The following is a 14,942-nucleotide window of genomic DNA, read 5'->3' on the forward strand; positions in this document are numbered from 1 at the left end:
ACTTCAATTTTAAACAAGAAATTGGAAATCAGATGGGCTTTTTAGGTCATCTTTATCCTTAAGTATGTTGGTCCTCCTCTGTGCATGTGAGTGTTGCTAGGTTTTAAAAAAATTTTTTAAAAACGTTTATTCATTTTTGAGAGAGAGAGAGAGACAGAGTGCAAGTGGGGAAGGGGCAGAGAGAGAGGGAGACACAGAATCTGAAGCAGGCTGCAGGCTCCGCGCTGTCAGCACAGATCTGTCAGCACAGAGCCCGACGCGGGGCTCGAACCCATGATCCGCAAGATCATGACCTGAGCGGACACTTAACCGACTGAGCCACCCAGGAGCCCAAGTGTTGTTAGTTCTGATTGCAAGTGGCAAATGCCCCCATCCCCGTACAGAATGTGTTATGGGAGCAGATGGTGGGGGACAGTGGAGGGATGCTGGAGCAGGGCAGGATAGGATAGGGACAGATCTGAAGGGGATACCTCCATCCCTGGCTTTGCTTCTCTCTGAAACCTAAACCCAAACTGTCTCTCAACTTGTCTTCTTGGGACCGCATAACCTAAGAACACAGTTATCTGACTCCAAACCACATGGTGTCCAAACAGAAGTCCTTGGAACTGGGGGCTCCTTTTCTGCTATTCTCTTTTACTTTCTAGCCATTCTTTCAGCAGAGTTTGGCTTAGCTTGGAGCTGATGGCCCTAAGCTGAGACAGAGCTGCCATCCTGAGAGACAGGTCTGGGATGAACATTGCAGCTGCCCAGGGAACAGCTGGTTAAGCCCTCAGCAGCTGCAGCAGCTGGGATTCCACCCAACATTTGAGCTGGGATTAATCCCATTTCCTCCACACACACATCCCTTCCCTGTTCTAGTCCCTGGCCAGTCTACAGTATCTCGTAGAATTTTTGAGACTAAATGTCATGCGCCTCTCCCTGAACTAAGTGAAAGCCAAAGTCATCCACCTTCCTCCTCTTGGGGGCAGGTGACCCAAAGCACTTCTGGACCATTGCAGGAATGAGAGCCTCCTTGCTCTCATTCCCTCAATCCCTTGATAAACTGGCTAGGATGGATTATTCTTTGAAATGTCTGATTTTCAATAACCATTAGAATTGGTGGGGTGAGGAGGTAGATTTCCTTTATCTTTGAAAGACTCTATACCAAGGCCTGGAAACTTGGTGGGAGTGTTACAGGAGGATCAAACATCATATGGGTATTTGTCACTTTTCAACCATGATTGCTTCTCCCTTAACTGTGATTCTACAGTTGTGAACAACAGGGCTGTTTATTCCATTTGGTGCTTATGCACCAGCTGTGTGACCTTGAGGAAATCACTTTGTAAGAGATGCCAGAGGCTACAATGAGGTGCTTCCAAGAAGTTGGAAAGAAGGGGGTGCCCTGAGATTTGAACAAGGCAAATTAACACAGAAAGGAACAAGGCATTTCCTCCCAGACCTGGAGAGTTGACTCCCTCCTTTCCATAAATATTTATCAGGGCCCTGCAAGTACTAACTGGTATTTTACTATGCTGAGGATTTCTAATATTTTTCTAGGGAAACAGACAATCATTTTAATAGATTAAATTAATTTAATTAGGTTTTAGCTTGGTGAAGCGGCCTGACCAAATTTGAATTTTAGAGAGATCACTCTACTTGCCGAGTGGAGAATGAACTAGAAAGGAGTTAGTGAGTCCAGGGAGGAGAGCAAAAGCAAAAAGGATAGTGCAGTGGTGCAGACAAGAGATGATGTTGGTAAGGTAAAGAAGTGGCAATGGAGATGGAAAGAAAGGATAGTTCTAGGAAATATTTGTATTCGTGGGATTGATAGGACTTGGTGGTTGATTGAATGAAGTAGGGAGCAAAGAGTAAGTAGGAGGAGAAAAGGCTTTCTCTCAGTTTTCGCTGTGTGATATTAATGTGCCTAAAATGAAAGAGGAGGAGTAATTGCTCAGCCAATATCAATCTATAATCCAAAATGGAATGTGCCAGATGGGCCACTCAGTCAACGAGAGTTGTTACTGTGTGCCCAGGAGGATCTTGGTGAGGGAGGTGCCATATGTAGTCACTGGTGGGGCAGGAATGGGTCTTCAGGCCTCCAGACAATTGGCTGAAATCCCTCATAGAGATGTAATTTTCTCCTCTTCGGGCAACAGTCTGGTACCTCAAAGGGAGTGCCCTAGATAGAGGACACAGGCATCCTGGGTGGTGGGAAGGGAGCATGATGGGTCCGTTGGAATGGTAGGACCCAGATCAGGCACTCAGGACTTCTTGTAAGGCTTCTCTAGCATATGAGGATTTGGAGGTGTCCTGAGCAAGTCCAGTTCCCAAGTTGGCTAGACTGAGTGTTCTTCCCAGGATCTTCTTTCTCAGTGGTGTCCAAGGAGGGAGCCAGACCATCTGCCTTCCTCTAGGCATATCTCTCTGGCCAAACTGTCAATTCACTTTCAAACCAATAATGATAATTATTCTGATGGCTTCAATTCACTGAGTACCAGCTCTTTCTTTTCTTCTTTAACGTTTATTTAATTTTGAAAGAGAGAGAGAGAGAGAGAGAGAGAGAGCAAGAAAGGGGCAGAGAGCAAGGGGGACAGAGGATCTGAAGTGGGCTCCACCTTGACAGCAGAGAGCCTCATATGGGGCTCAAACTCACTAACTGTGAGATCATGACCTGAGCCGAAGTCAGACAATTCACTGAACCACCCAGGTGCCCCTGGTACCAGCTCTTTCTTAATAGAGTACCTGGGATATCACACACATTATTGCATTTATTTCTCACGACAGTCATGCAAAAATGAGTATTTGGTTCTAGAAGGACTTAAGCAAGTGACAGGGACCGCTGGAGACCTGGGTTTTGAGGCTATGCAGCCAGAAACATTGCCTCAAATCACAGAACCAAGCCAGTGCACCGTGGCACCTGCCACTAAACACTAGACACTGCAATTTGCAGACCAATGCTGACACCGACATGGATACAGGAAGTCACTGCTGACACCGCCGCCACGGGCCACCCTGGAACTCGATCTTTCTGCCAGCAGCCAGAAAGAATGTCAGACATCTGCTACCATGTTGTTCCAACCATTTCATAGAGGAGAAACTGAGGCTCAGAGTAGTGAAATAGCCTGCTTAAAATCACACAGTGAATAAGCTAGGGTTTGACACCAGCTCTGATTGACTGCAAAGTCCATGCTCTTTCCGCTGTGTTTTGCTGTTGTGACTCACTTTACTTCTCCAGGCTGCGGCTTCTCCGCCTGTAGTCTGGAGGAAAAGTCTGGACCAGGTGAACACCAAGGTCCTCCGTCTCTAATCGGTTATAATTCAATTATTTTGTACATTGCTGGTTATGGTCCCTGGATTGGGAAAGGTCCCTCAAGAGGAACTAAGTACTTCCTATTCTCCTGAAATGGATTGGTGTTTATCATCTCCATACTAACAGAAATCAAGAGTAGGTGTAGGAGCGAGAGGGAGGACCAGATGTAGGGAACACGCAAGGAAGACGCCTGCATGTATATTGTGGTTATTTTTCTGTGGAGTGCCTAGAGACACATATCCTTCAGTTGCCCATCAACATGCGAATACCTGGGGCATGCCCCCAAATCCACATGTCACAAATAAATACATTCATTCAGTACGTTCCCCTTAACCCCACTAAAAAAATTCCTGTTCTTCCTCCCATGTCTTCTAATCCTACACATGGAATTGCCATCTTCCTTCACTCTGCTTTAATCAGATCATCAACTTCACTTCCGTCTGGAGTGCCCTCCCTAAGAGTCCTCGCTATCCTCTCTGTTGTGACCTGGTCCAGGCCCTCATCTTCTCCTTTCTGGGTATTGGCTTCCTATTAGGGCTTCCCCTCCAGCCCCAACCTCTCTTGGTACTACCTTCTCTAAAGGGCCACCAGTGTGACCCTCATAAAGCTTCCCCCCCACACCCACCAAGTTAACAGCAAAGATTCCACTGTTTACTGCAGTGCTACCCAAACCTTGTACTGTTTTCATGACTATGTCCACAGTCTCTTTCTACCCGTATAAAGATTTAGTATTCTTCTTGAATTCCATTGGCTTTTCTTACTACCAGCTTTAGCTTCTGTGCAAGAATATTTGTGAAGTCATAGCTTTGGCATTATCACTATTGTTTTTCCCACCACATATTAAAAATCACATAACAAAACGGAATTTTAGGTGTGTATGTTACCTAAGTCATCTTACATACCACTAACGGTATATTTTGAGAACGCTGGATACTGAACAAATGTCAAATTCTTGTTAGTAAACTCTACCCCCAACAGGGGGGCTCAAGCTCACGGTTCTGAGATCAAGGGTTGCATGCTCTAGACTCTGAGGTCAAGAGTCCCATGCTCTACTGACTGAGCCAACCAGGCACCCTAAAGGTCAAATTCATTTATTTTGTTTTGTTTTATTGTATTTTACTTTATTTTTACTTGTTTTTTAATGTTTATTTATTGTTGAGAGAGAGTGAGAGAGACAGCACCAGCAGGAGAGAGGCAGAGAGAGGGGGACAGAGAATCTGAAGCAGGCTCTGTGCTGACAGCAGACAGCCTGAGATGGGGCTCAAACTCATGAACCTCAAGATCATGACCCAAGCTGAAGCTGGATGCTAAACCGACCGAGCCACCTAGGTGTTGCCCCCTCAAAGCTCAAATTCTTATAACTTCTTTAAAAATATTTATTTAGGGGCGCCTGGGTGGCGCAGTCGGTTGAGCGTCCGACTTCAGCCAGGTCACGATCTCGCGGTCCGTGAGTTTGAGCCCCGCGTCAGGCTCTGGGCTGATGGCTCGGAGCCTGGAGCCTGTTTCCGATTCTGTGTCTCCCTCTCTCTCTGCCCCTCCCCCGTTCATGCTCTGTCTCTCTCTGTCCCAAAAATAAATAAAAATGTTGAAAAAAATTTAAAAAAAATTTATTTATTTTTGAGAGAGACAGAAACAGAGCATGAGCAGGGGAGGAGCAGAGAGAGAGAGAGAGAGAGACACACACACACACACCCAGAATCCGAAACAGGCTCCAAGCTCTGAGCTGTCAGCACAGAGCCTGACGTGGGGCTCGAACTCGTGAACCGTGAGCTCAGGACATGAGCCAGTCCGACATTTAACCGACTGAGTCACCCAGGCACCCCAAAGGTCAAATTCTTAAAGCTGGCTCCCTGATCTGATCCCAGTCTAATTTCCAGCCTTAATTCACAGACAGCCCACATTCATAGAGTGCTGCAGGTACAGGGTCCACTCTGTATTTCCAGACATGCTGTGTTTTCAATTCTCTTAACTTTTTGCTATTTTCCCTAGGGCCTTCTCAAGCTTTAAGGCCCAGCTACATCATGAATTAGCATGTGAAACCTCTGATCCAGACAGAATCAAGCTCTTTCCTTTCTCCTTTCCTGCCTTCCTCTCTTCCTTTTCTCCTTTTCTCTCTTGAGAATAATTCCTTCCTCTATGCTTCTAGCTATTCATACTCTGATGTGAGACTTAAATATAATTTTGCCTTCTAATCTCTTACTTGATAATTTTCCCTACCATAATTCAGAGGTGTATCATTCAGAGTCCTTGGGGAAAACATTGCACAAATGGGGAACTGAGGAGAATATAATGGAAGGGCTGTTCATAACGTTGTAGGAAAGGGTTAAAGAATATCTTGGAGAGGGGGGGAAACATTGAGTCTGGCTTCAGTAAGGAGCCACTAGAAGTGGTGATCCCTAGGCCTAAAGGGGCAAGGGAAGGAAAGGTTATGAGAACCCAGAAAGACTGTAACTGCAGTTGTGGTTGAAGGAAAGGTCCGCCCAGCAGGGTCTGTGGCCTCTGGTAACCGCATGTGTGAGTCCAGGAGAGATAACAGAAGAGTTGCCAGTTCAACCCACAGAATCAGAAGAAATAATACATTGTTGTTTTAAACCACCAAGTTTGTTGTTGTTGTTGTTGTTGTTGTTGTTGTTGTTGTTGTTGTTGAAGTCATCTTTACTCCCAACGTGGGGCTCAAACTCACAACCCTGAGGTCAAGAGTCACATGCTCTGCCGACTGAGCCAACCAGGTGTCCCTGGAACCCATACTTTTGATACAAACATAGTAAACATGTTTTCACTTTTTATAGAGATACTTAAAACAGTTTTCTGGCAGCAGTGGATCTTTATTTTGTCTCAGTTGTTTGAGACGTAACAAAATATATGATGCCGTCACTGTAAATTTTATTCCAAGCCCATTTATCTACCATTAGAATAGTTTACTTCCTTTAGGTGATCCTATATTGGTGATCGTTGTATATCTTTGATCTTTACAAAGTAACTGTGTATGCATTACTCTTTAAGGTGATTGATATTTAATAAACAAATATCTTGGTCCCGAGGTGTGCAGGTCTTGTGGATTGGCTCACTGAACATTTATTCCTAATCACCTTCTCTTTTGCCTTCCTTTACTAGAGAGGGTAGAAAAGAAAATGCTAAAACTTCCAGGCTCCCTTGCAGCTAGAGATGGCTATACAATAGTTTGGTTTAAGGAGATGGGGGTGAAAATCTGCTGTGAGACCTTCTCTTTCTGTTTAAAAAGAAAAAACCAGGGGCTCCTGAGTGGCTCAGTCTGTTAAGACTTTGGCTCAGGTCATGAACTCACTGTTTGTGAGTTTGAGTGCTGCATTGGGCTCTGTGCTGACAGCTTGGAGTGTGGAGCCTGCTTTGGATTCTGTGTGTCTCTCTCTGCCCCTCCACCGTTCACACTCTGTCTCTTTTTCTTTCTCTCTAAAAAATGAATAAACATGGGGCGCCTGGGTGGCTCAGTCGGTTAAGCGTGAGTTCGAGCCCCACGTCGGGCTCTGTGCTGACCGCTCAGAGCCTGGAGCCTGCTTCACATTCTGTGTCTCCCTCTCTCTCTGCCCCTTCCCTGCTCATGCTGTGTCTCTCTCTGTCTCAAAAAATAAAATAAACATTTAAAAAAATGAATAAACATTAATAAAATTTTTAAAAGAGCCATAGGAAGAGGAAGCCTTTGTCTTAGGCCTTTTGCTTTCTTCCTGATTGAAAACAAGAGAATTTGAGAATGATTTAATAAAGAGACTGTTTACAAAGGTGTGAGCAGGGTATAGGGAAACCACACAGGGGTAGAATAGTACCCTAGGGTGAGTATCAGAGAAACTGTTATCACTGTAGGCCTGAAGGGGACAGAGCAACTAGAAACAGAACAAAAGAGGTAGGTGCGGGGGGGAGAGTTGGAGGAGTGACTTGAGGGGTGCTGGGAACTTCCAAAGGGGACATAGATACTCTCTTCCATCCATGTGATTTTCTGTGAGGGCTTCTCATAGGCTGAACTCCACTGATATCCAGGGGGTAAGTGTGCCTCCTGGAAACAAACCTGGGTGGAAAAGAATAGGGAGTTAATCTGGAAAGACAAACAGCATAAAAGCCATCTCAATTATCTTTATACCCATATTGTGCAACACTTTGTGAGAGTGTCTGGTACAAAGTAGGAGATGAATCAATTTTTGTAATGTTTATTTATTTTTGAGAGAGAGAGAGAGAGAGAGAAATACAGAGCTCTAGCAGAGGAGGGGCAGAGAGAAAGGGAGACACAGAATCCCAAGCAGGCTCCAGGCCCCTAGCTGTCAGCACAGAGCCCAATGCAGGCTCAAACCCATGAACCTTGAGATCATGACCTGAGCCAAAGTTGGGCGCTTAACAGAATGAGCCACCCGGGCGCATCAGAGATGAATAAATTTTTGTTGACTTTCACTGAATCCAGTTCTTTGTTCTACCCTGCAGTGCTTAAGACCCAATTTGGAATCTCCACCAACCTCACTCAGGCCAAATAATCCAACATAAAGTTGCTGGTCTGCAAGGAACTCCCGTTACCCAGTTGAAAAGGTATTTGGGTCCCTTTCTGAGGCCAGATTAACTAGCTCTTTGAAACAACTTTTGTAGATCTGAACTCTTTAAAGCATTAGATAGTTCCACAGTTATACAAAGCCTGTCCTCCAGTACAATTTGACTGCTAAATACCAATTCGTCAGGACCTTCCAGAAGAAGTAACTTCTGTGTGCTACCTGTATGGCTAAGTCTCAGTTTCCACATCTGTAAGATAAGGGTGATAACAGCTACCCATCATTCAAGTCTCAGGTACAAATGTCTTTGAAATCCTCAGGATTTCTAAGATATCATATAAAAGGAGTACCACACCCCATTACTGTCTAGTCCATTAATATCTTGGGCTCCCCCCACCGCTACAGATCTTATTTTTTTATTTTAGCTTATTTATGGTTTCCTCTTAGATTGTTGGTTTTCCCCCAAAAGAACACTTGCTCCTTATGAGCAAAGACCTTGTGTGTGTGGTTTGCTGCTGTATGCCCAGCACCTAGATAGGACATGATGATTGTTTGATAAATATGGTTGATAAATGGGTAAGTAATACCAATGACCGACTTGAGGGCTGTTGTGGATAGTAAATGAGATAACAAAGAAATGCATCTGGCACGAAGTAGAACTCTCTATAAATCTAGCTATTTTCTTTCTTTTCCCCTCCCTCACCTCCTATGGCTAGCCCTTTAGCAAGTCAGGTTGACCTCAGCCTCAAAAGGTAGCGTGAATTCTCTACTTCATTCACCTCTACCACTCTAGTCAAGCCACCTTCACCTCTCACCTGGACTACAAGTAACAGTCTCCTAGCTGATCTCCCTGCTTCCCCTTCTGCTTCTGTCCCCCTCATTCTTCACAACCAGAGGTATACTTTTTTTTTTTTTTTTAAACCAGGGAAATATTTTAGAGACACTATTCAGATCATGGCGTGCCCCAGCTTAAACATGATCAACTGCCTTCTGGGTGCTTAGAAGTAGACCAAACTTCTTCTTTTCAAAAAAATTTTTGATGTTTATTTACTTTTGAGAGAGAGAGAGAGAGAGAGAGAGAGAGAGAGCAGAGGAGGGACAGAGAGAGAGGGAGACACAGAATCTGAAGCAGGTTCCAGGTTCCAAGCTGTCAGCAGAGAGCCTGACGCGAGGCTTGAACCCACAAACGGCGAGGTCATGATCTGAGCCAAAGTGGGGGCCTAACCAATTGAGCCATCCAGGCGCCCTTAGACCAAATTTCTTTACATAGCCTGGCGCCTGCCATTCTCTTGGATTTTGTCTGTTTTGGGCTGACTCACTCACTCTCTCTCTCTCTCTCTCCCCTCTTCTTCTCCTGGAATTTAACAAATTTATTTTCATCGTAACACCTGTAGCACTGATGGAGTCTTCTGTCAGAATTTTGTTCTAGCTAGCTCTTTATTGTCTTTCAGACCTCAGTTTAAATGGGGCTTCCTTTGAGAGGAAGTTTTACTATCTAATGTGGTCATTTCTTATTTTGCTGCCTTTTATAGCACTTAATACTATCTAATATTTCCTTGTTTATATGTTTGTTTCTTCCACTAGGTTTTAAGCTTTATGCGCACAAAGACCTTGTCTGTCATGTTCACTGCTCTATCCCCAAAGCTAGAACAATGTCTGAAACATACAGTAAGTGCTGAATAAATATTTGAATAAATGAATGTGATGATTATGCTGATAACAACAAAATTTCAGATGACCTAGCCACAAATTCAATAACTTTTTCAAGAATAAGAGTTGCATTTCCGAAGATCCTGATAGACTATGGAAATTGACAATAAAAGATCTGAGGCTGAAGTCTGGGGGGAAGAGATAATATATTGGAACTTGGGCCTTTTTTTTTCCCTATCCAAGGATCTCAGAGACCTTGCAAAACGGAGGCCTCGAATCTTTTGACCAGAAATTCCAGCCAAGCCATAACGGGTATCTTCCATCCACGATTCTTGATTCTTCTTGATTCTTCGCAGCCACTTGTGTCGGGTTGCAAATGCGCAAACACCTCTAGGACCCCGGCTTCCTTTCTGTTTCTTTATGAATGAACCGGCTTTAGTCTGCGCAGGCGCAGCTCCTGGTTCTTTGGCTCCACGTGAGGCCCACCCTTCCCTCCTGCTGGCGGCTCCGCCCTTATCCTTTCCAATGAACCAATGGCGAGCGGCCTGGGGGGCGGAGCCCGGAGCGGCGCGGCAGTGTAGATCCCCCGGCGCCCGGCTCCCTCGCGTTAGTCTTGCTGTGTTGTGATCACGTGGCCAGCTCCGGGCGCGGCGCTTGTTTTGGTTTTCCTCTAGCTTGCCCCTGGCAGCTTCAGGGTGAGCGACTTTCCTGTGCCGGTTGCTGCGCCTACCTTACACTCTGATCTCCCTTTCTTAGGGCTCTTTCAGCCCGCAGTTCTGCAAGCCCCTTGGGGCCGGCTACTGCCATGCCGTTAGTTCGCTACAGGAAGGTGGTCATTCTCGGGTACCGCTCTGTAGGTGAGTCTCCGCCTTGGGGAGAGCACCGACGCACCGCGGCTTTGTGGCCAGAGGAGGCGCGCTGTCGCGGGAACGCGACCCGGACAGGAATGGTGGCATCGTTAGAACGGGGTTGTAGGGCGAGGATTGAAAGGATGGAGGAGGAAAGGCTGGGGTGGTGATAGTGTGTGGAGGGTTGCAGGAAGCAGGAGAACGTAAGGGTTAATGTGGGCTTGGTTGCCAGAACACCAGACTGGTCCCCAGTGTTACCCTGGGGACGGGGGTGGGGGTGGGGGTGGGGGGGGGAGGATGGGGTCAGGATTTGATGGATGGGGGCGCGGTCTGTGTGGGGCAAGTCGCAGGTGCCCGGGCGCGAGGCGACTTGATCCTAGGGGAATCCCGGATCTTTCCAGGGGTGGGGTGGGGAAAGTCTGCAGGAAAGGCTTCCTGCTGCGCTACTGAATGCATCCGGTGGCCAGGGTGCAGAGACCCAAGGCGAAGAGGGTGAGGGTAGGCTAAGGAAAAACATTGCATGGCACCCACAGGCTAGGGTGCTAATTTGGGGTCCTCTTTAGCCCTGGGCCACAGCCCCCGAAAGGGCAGAGGATGTAAATGTGGATGGATGATTTGGATACAACTACCACTGCTTCCCACAGGGAAGACATCTTTGGCACATCAGTTTGTGGAAGGCGAGTTCCTGGAAGGCTACGATCCTACAGTGGAGAATAGTGAGTAGATTTCTCCCCTAGGGGTGGGGCAGGGAGGTCTTTGTTGCCCCATCCAATTCCGTAATTAGGGAGTTTCCTGGTGCCAAGGGGCTGATTTGATTAGACCTTAAATCTAATCTTTTCTCTAGTAATCCTGTTCTATGAGTGGAGCTAGAGAGTGGATTTTGCAAGATACTGCGTCCAGGATGGTGTAGATGTAGACAATGAGAACCTTAACATTGTCCCTCTAGCTGCCTGGAGAGCTCCCTAGACCCGGTCCATCTATATCACCCCTAGGGTTAAGAATGTATGGGGGCACACATTGCTAGCCCTACAAGCACCTCACAGTCAAGTTTTCTTTTCTTTTCAGCTTACAGCAAGATAGTGACTCTTGGCAAAGATGAGTTTCACCTACACCTGGTGGACACAGCAGGGCAGGTACCAGTTTGGGGTAGGGTATCTAAACATGGCAGTTCAGTTGTGGGAGATGAAGTCTGGTTGCCTCTGTGGCTCATCTGTAAAGTAGTATTAAAAGAAAAGCATTTTAGCAGAGGGTAGTGTGCAGTGCACAATGGAGCTATTCTGTAAATTCTTGTTGAATAGAAATGACTGGAATATTGAGTGCCCTAGGGAGGGTCCCCAGGATGCAACCCACAAACCTTTGCCAGCTGAGTGTTATGTATCTAGGTACTGATGTTTCTGTTTCTTGTCAGGATGAGTACAGCATTCTGCCCTATTCATTCATCATTGGGGTCCATGGTTATGTGCTTGTGTATTCTGTCACCTCTCTGCATAGGTAAGTGACCAAGGTTATGAGTGGGGAACTTGGGAGGATCTGAGGGCTGTCTCAGAATAAGTTTATAGCTCCATTTCTTGTGTTCAAAGCTTCCAAGTCATTGAGAGTCTGTACCAAAAGCTACATGAAGGTCACGGGAAAACTCGGTGAGTGGCTCTGGGAGATAGAGACATAGTATGGACTTAAGGGGATGGAAGAGAGCAGGGGGTCCAAGTTAGGGAGGAGGCCAGGACAGATCCTGTCTGATCTGATGGGGAGTTGTCCAGCCTTGATATGAAGGAGGTTGGGGTCCATGCAGAGTGGGAGGGGATCCTATAGTAACTGGTATTTCTTCACAGGCTGCCAGTGGTGCTAGTGGGGAACAAGGCAGATCTCTCTCCAGACAGGTACGAAGATCTCTATACCTAAAGGCAGAGGAAAGTGAGATAGACTAGCAATCAGTTAAGGCTCTAGTCCTGGTTCTGCCACTGACCTTAACAGTCATTTCACCTCTTTTTTTTCTAACTGGAAGGTTAACACAGGATAACCCTTCTTTGGTTTTTAAATTTTAAAAATGTTTATTTATTTTTGCAAGGGGTGGGAGGAAAGGAGGGGCAGAGAGAGCAGATGACACAGAATCCAAAGCAAGCTCCAGGCTCTGAGCTACCAACATGGGGCTTGAACTCATGAACTATGAGATCATGACCTGAGCTGAAGTCGTATGCTCAACCGACTGAGCCACCCAGGTGCCCCTACAAGATAACCCTTCTATTGCAAAAGCTGTAATTTCATATTTCAAGCCTCCATCCTAGGCTTCTTTGTTTTCCTTGATTTTCTCCTTCCTCAAGCCTCCTCCCAAACCTTGGAAGTGGGATGGGTAAGAGGAAGTCTAGATTCTATAAAGATTTTGCAGAGAACGTGGGGACATTGCTGTCCTCCTTCTTCACGTCACAAATCTGTTTCTAGGGAAGTCCAGGCAGTTGAGGGGAAGAAGCTGGCAGAGTCCTGGGGTGCAACATTTATGGAGTCATCTGCTCGAGAGAATCAGGTGCTTGGCCTGAATATTAGGAAGGTGGTCGGGTAGCAGTGTTTCTCTTATGGCACTTCTTGGATATGGGGATGGTGGGGGAGTGGGGTATACACCTCAGAGCTGGGTCATATTGGTGGCAGTAACTAACTTTGTTGCTCTGATTCTCTGTCCCTTGCAGCTGACTCGAGGCATCTTCACCAAAGTCATCCAGGAAATTGCCCGGGTAGAGAATTCCTATGGGCAAGAGCGCCGCTGCCGTCTCATGTGAGCCCTCAAGCATTGGGTAGCTGCCTTGATTCTGCCCCTGGCACTTGCCAGGCTCCAGCGGGTGTAGGCCCTTAGGACTTCACGGGTATGGTTGCCAGCTGTGTTCCCAGTCCTCTGGTCACACAGTGTGGTGCCCTCATGTTTGCACACTTCTCCCAGGCTCCAGTGGCCTGGTTGTCAATGTTTACAACGGGGCAAGGATGTCTCATGGGCACTGGCCTCTCGTCTTCTGTTTTTGCTAAATGAGTTGTTACAGCCTGCAGGGTTGGGATATGAGTCCTAAGCATTCTTTATTCAGGACCCAGTCTTCTGTGCAGGTTTTGGGTGTTGGCTGTGTGAAGGGAGCTGGGGACTCCTGAAATGGAGCTGACTCCCCAGGGTAACAATGTATATATGCAAATAAACTGAGAAATCTTTTCGTCTTGGCTTCTCTGTATGTGGGGAGAGCTCACAGCCAGTATCTCCTTTTCCAAGGAATGGTGACTATGGCCTTTGGTGGGGAATAAGGGCTAACTCTTTCCTCCTACCTCATTGCTATTCCTTCCTCCTCACTCATTCAGGAGGACCATTACCCTAAGACTTATTACTTATTTTTTCCCACCTTCTTTTCTCCTAGGTTCTCCTGTACAGGTACCAGTTGGCTGCCACTCCCATCCAAGTTTATAGGCTCTCAAGATCCCTTAACTACAGAAACACTACCCTCTAGTGGCCAGCTGCCACATGCTGACCTAGCTTCCCTCCTGGGGGAAGCTGGCACTCAGCATTTGATGGCACTCAGAGAGAGGGTAGGGTTTGGGGAGGAAGGAAACCCCTCATCCTAGTGATGTAATAATTAAGAAGGAGGGTAGAGGCAGGGACGGAGTAAAGTGTTGGCGAAGATTTTGGCTTTCCAGAAGAGTCGAGTGAAGGAAGAAATAATGCTCCTGGTGTATATCAATCCTTCCATTCCCCATGTCCCCAGAGCCTTTCATTAAGTGGATGTTCTCTGGTCTTTTCATTACCTTTGGTGACCTTTTCACACCCTTCACACCTTTGGAATCATGTTACTTTTTTTAGGTGTCAAAAGGTATTGCTTCTACTCTTTCTTATTGACCAGCCATCTCAGTAGGAGGATGGACATTTTAGCTAGGAAGGATCAGTCCTATCTGCCTCTAGTTTTCCTGCTCACCCCCCATCCCCACCAGACCTAGGGTCTAACTGGCATAATACTTCTGCCAAGGATTTACAAGGGTTACTGGAATAGTACCATTAACAGGGAGAACACAGACTACTCTTGCCAACTGAGGGAGTCTGAGGTACCCTGTCAATGCACTTAGTTGGGAACGATGGGAAAAATCTTAGCTGTGACCTTGCTAGTGCTTGAGTCTAGGCTAGTTGGGCTTACAGTTGGGGTGACTGTTTGTCATACTGGTTTTTAAAAGTTCTGCCAGCTGCTTTTGCATCTCTAATCCAGAATCTAAAATATAAAGGCTGCTGGAAGGAGCATTCTCCAAAGGACAAGCTCGGTGGTTAAGGATTCTCTTTAGGGTGGTCACCACTCTCTTTCCTTATATTAAAATTAGGTCCTTTTGCATATCTGACCTGGAATAGTCAATATAGGTTATCTATTGCCCTGTTGCCATTGCCATGAGGTCTGGGATAGACTTATAAATGTTTGAAGTTTTCTAAAAGTGTATCAAGCAATCTCAAAGTCCTGACAAAAATAATGAATAGTAGTTAATAGGTAGGTTAGAATACTTTTCCACTTAGCCGTGTGACCTTGCACAGTCACTTAACCTCTCTGAGCCTCAATTTCTCATTTATGAAGTGCAGTTAAATCCGCACAGAGTTGAGGTGAGTTAAGTTGTGGTGATATTTGAAATGCTTAGAACAGTTTCTCTTAC

General features: G+C 46.2%; 1 protein-coding gene across 1 annotated transcript; it reads left to right on the forward strand.

Annotated features, from left to right (window-relative positions):
- Positions 1 to 10,032: 10,032 nt before the first annotated feature.
- RHEBL1 (RHEB like 1) lies at positions 10,033 to 13,478 on the forward strand. Its single transcript, XM_040488266.1, has 8 exons — positions 10,033 to 10,301; positions 10,937 to 11,008; positions 11,358 to 11,425; positions 11,701 to 11,783; positions 11,873 to 11,929; positions 12,122 to 12,169; positions 12,729 to 12,810; positions 12,971 to 13,478. Exons 1-8 carry the CDS (start codon positions 10,250 to 10,252, stop codon positions 13,058 to 13,060), a joined length of 552 nt encoding a protein of 183 aa, XP_040344200.1. The 5' UTR covers positions 10,033 to 10,249; the 3' UTR covers positions 13,061 to 13,478.
- The last annotated feature ends 1,464 nt before the right edge of the window (positions 13,479 to 14,942 follow it).

Source organism: Herpailurus yagouaroundi, unplaced genomic scaffold (genome assembly GCF_014898765.1).
Source record: "Herpailurus yagouaroundi ecotype Mexico unplaced genomic scaffold, PumYag 166, whole genome shotgun sequence".
NCBI classification, from domain to species: Eukaryota; Metazoa; Chordata; class Mammalia; order Carnivora; family Felidae; genus Herpailurus; species Herpailurus yagouaroundi.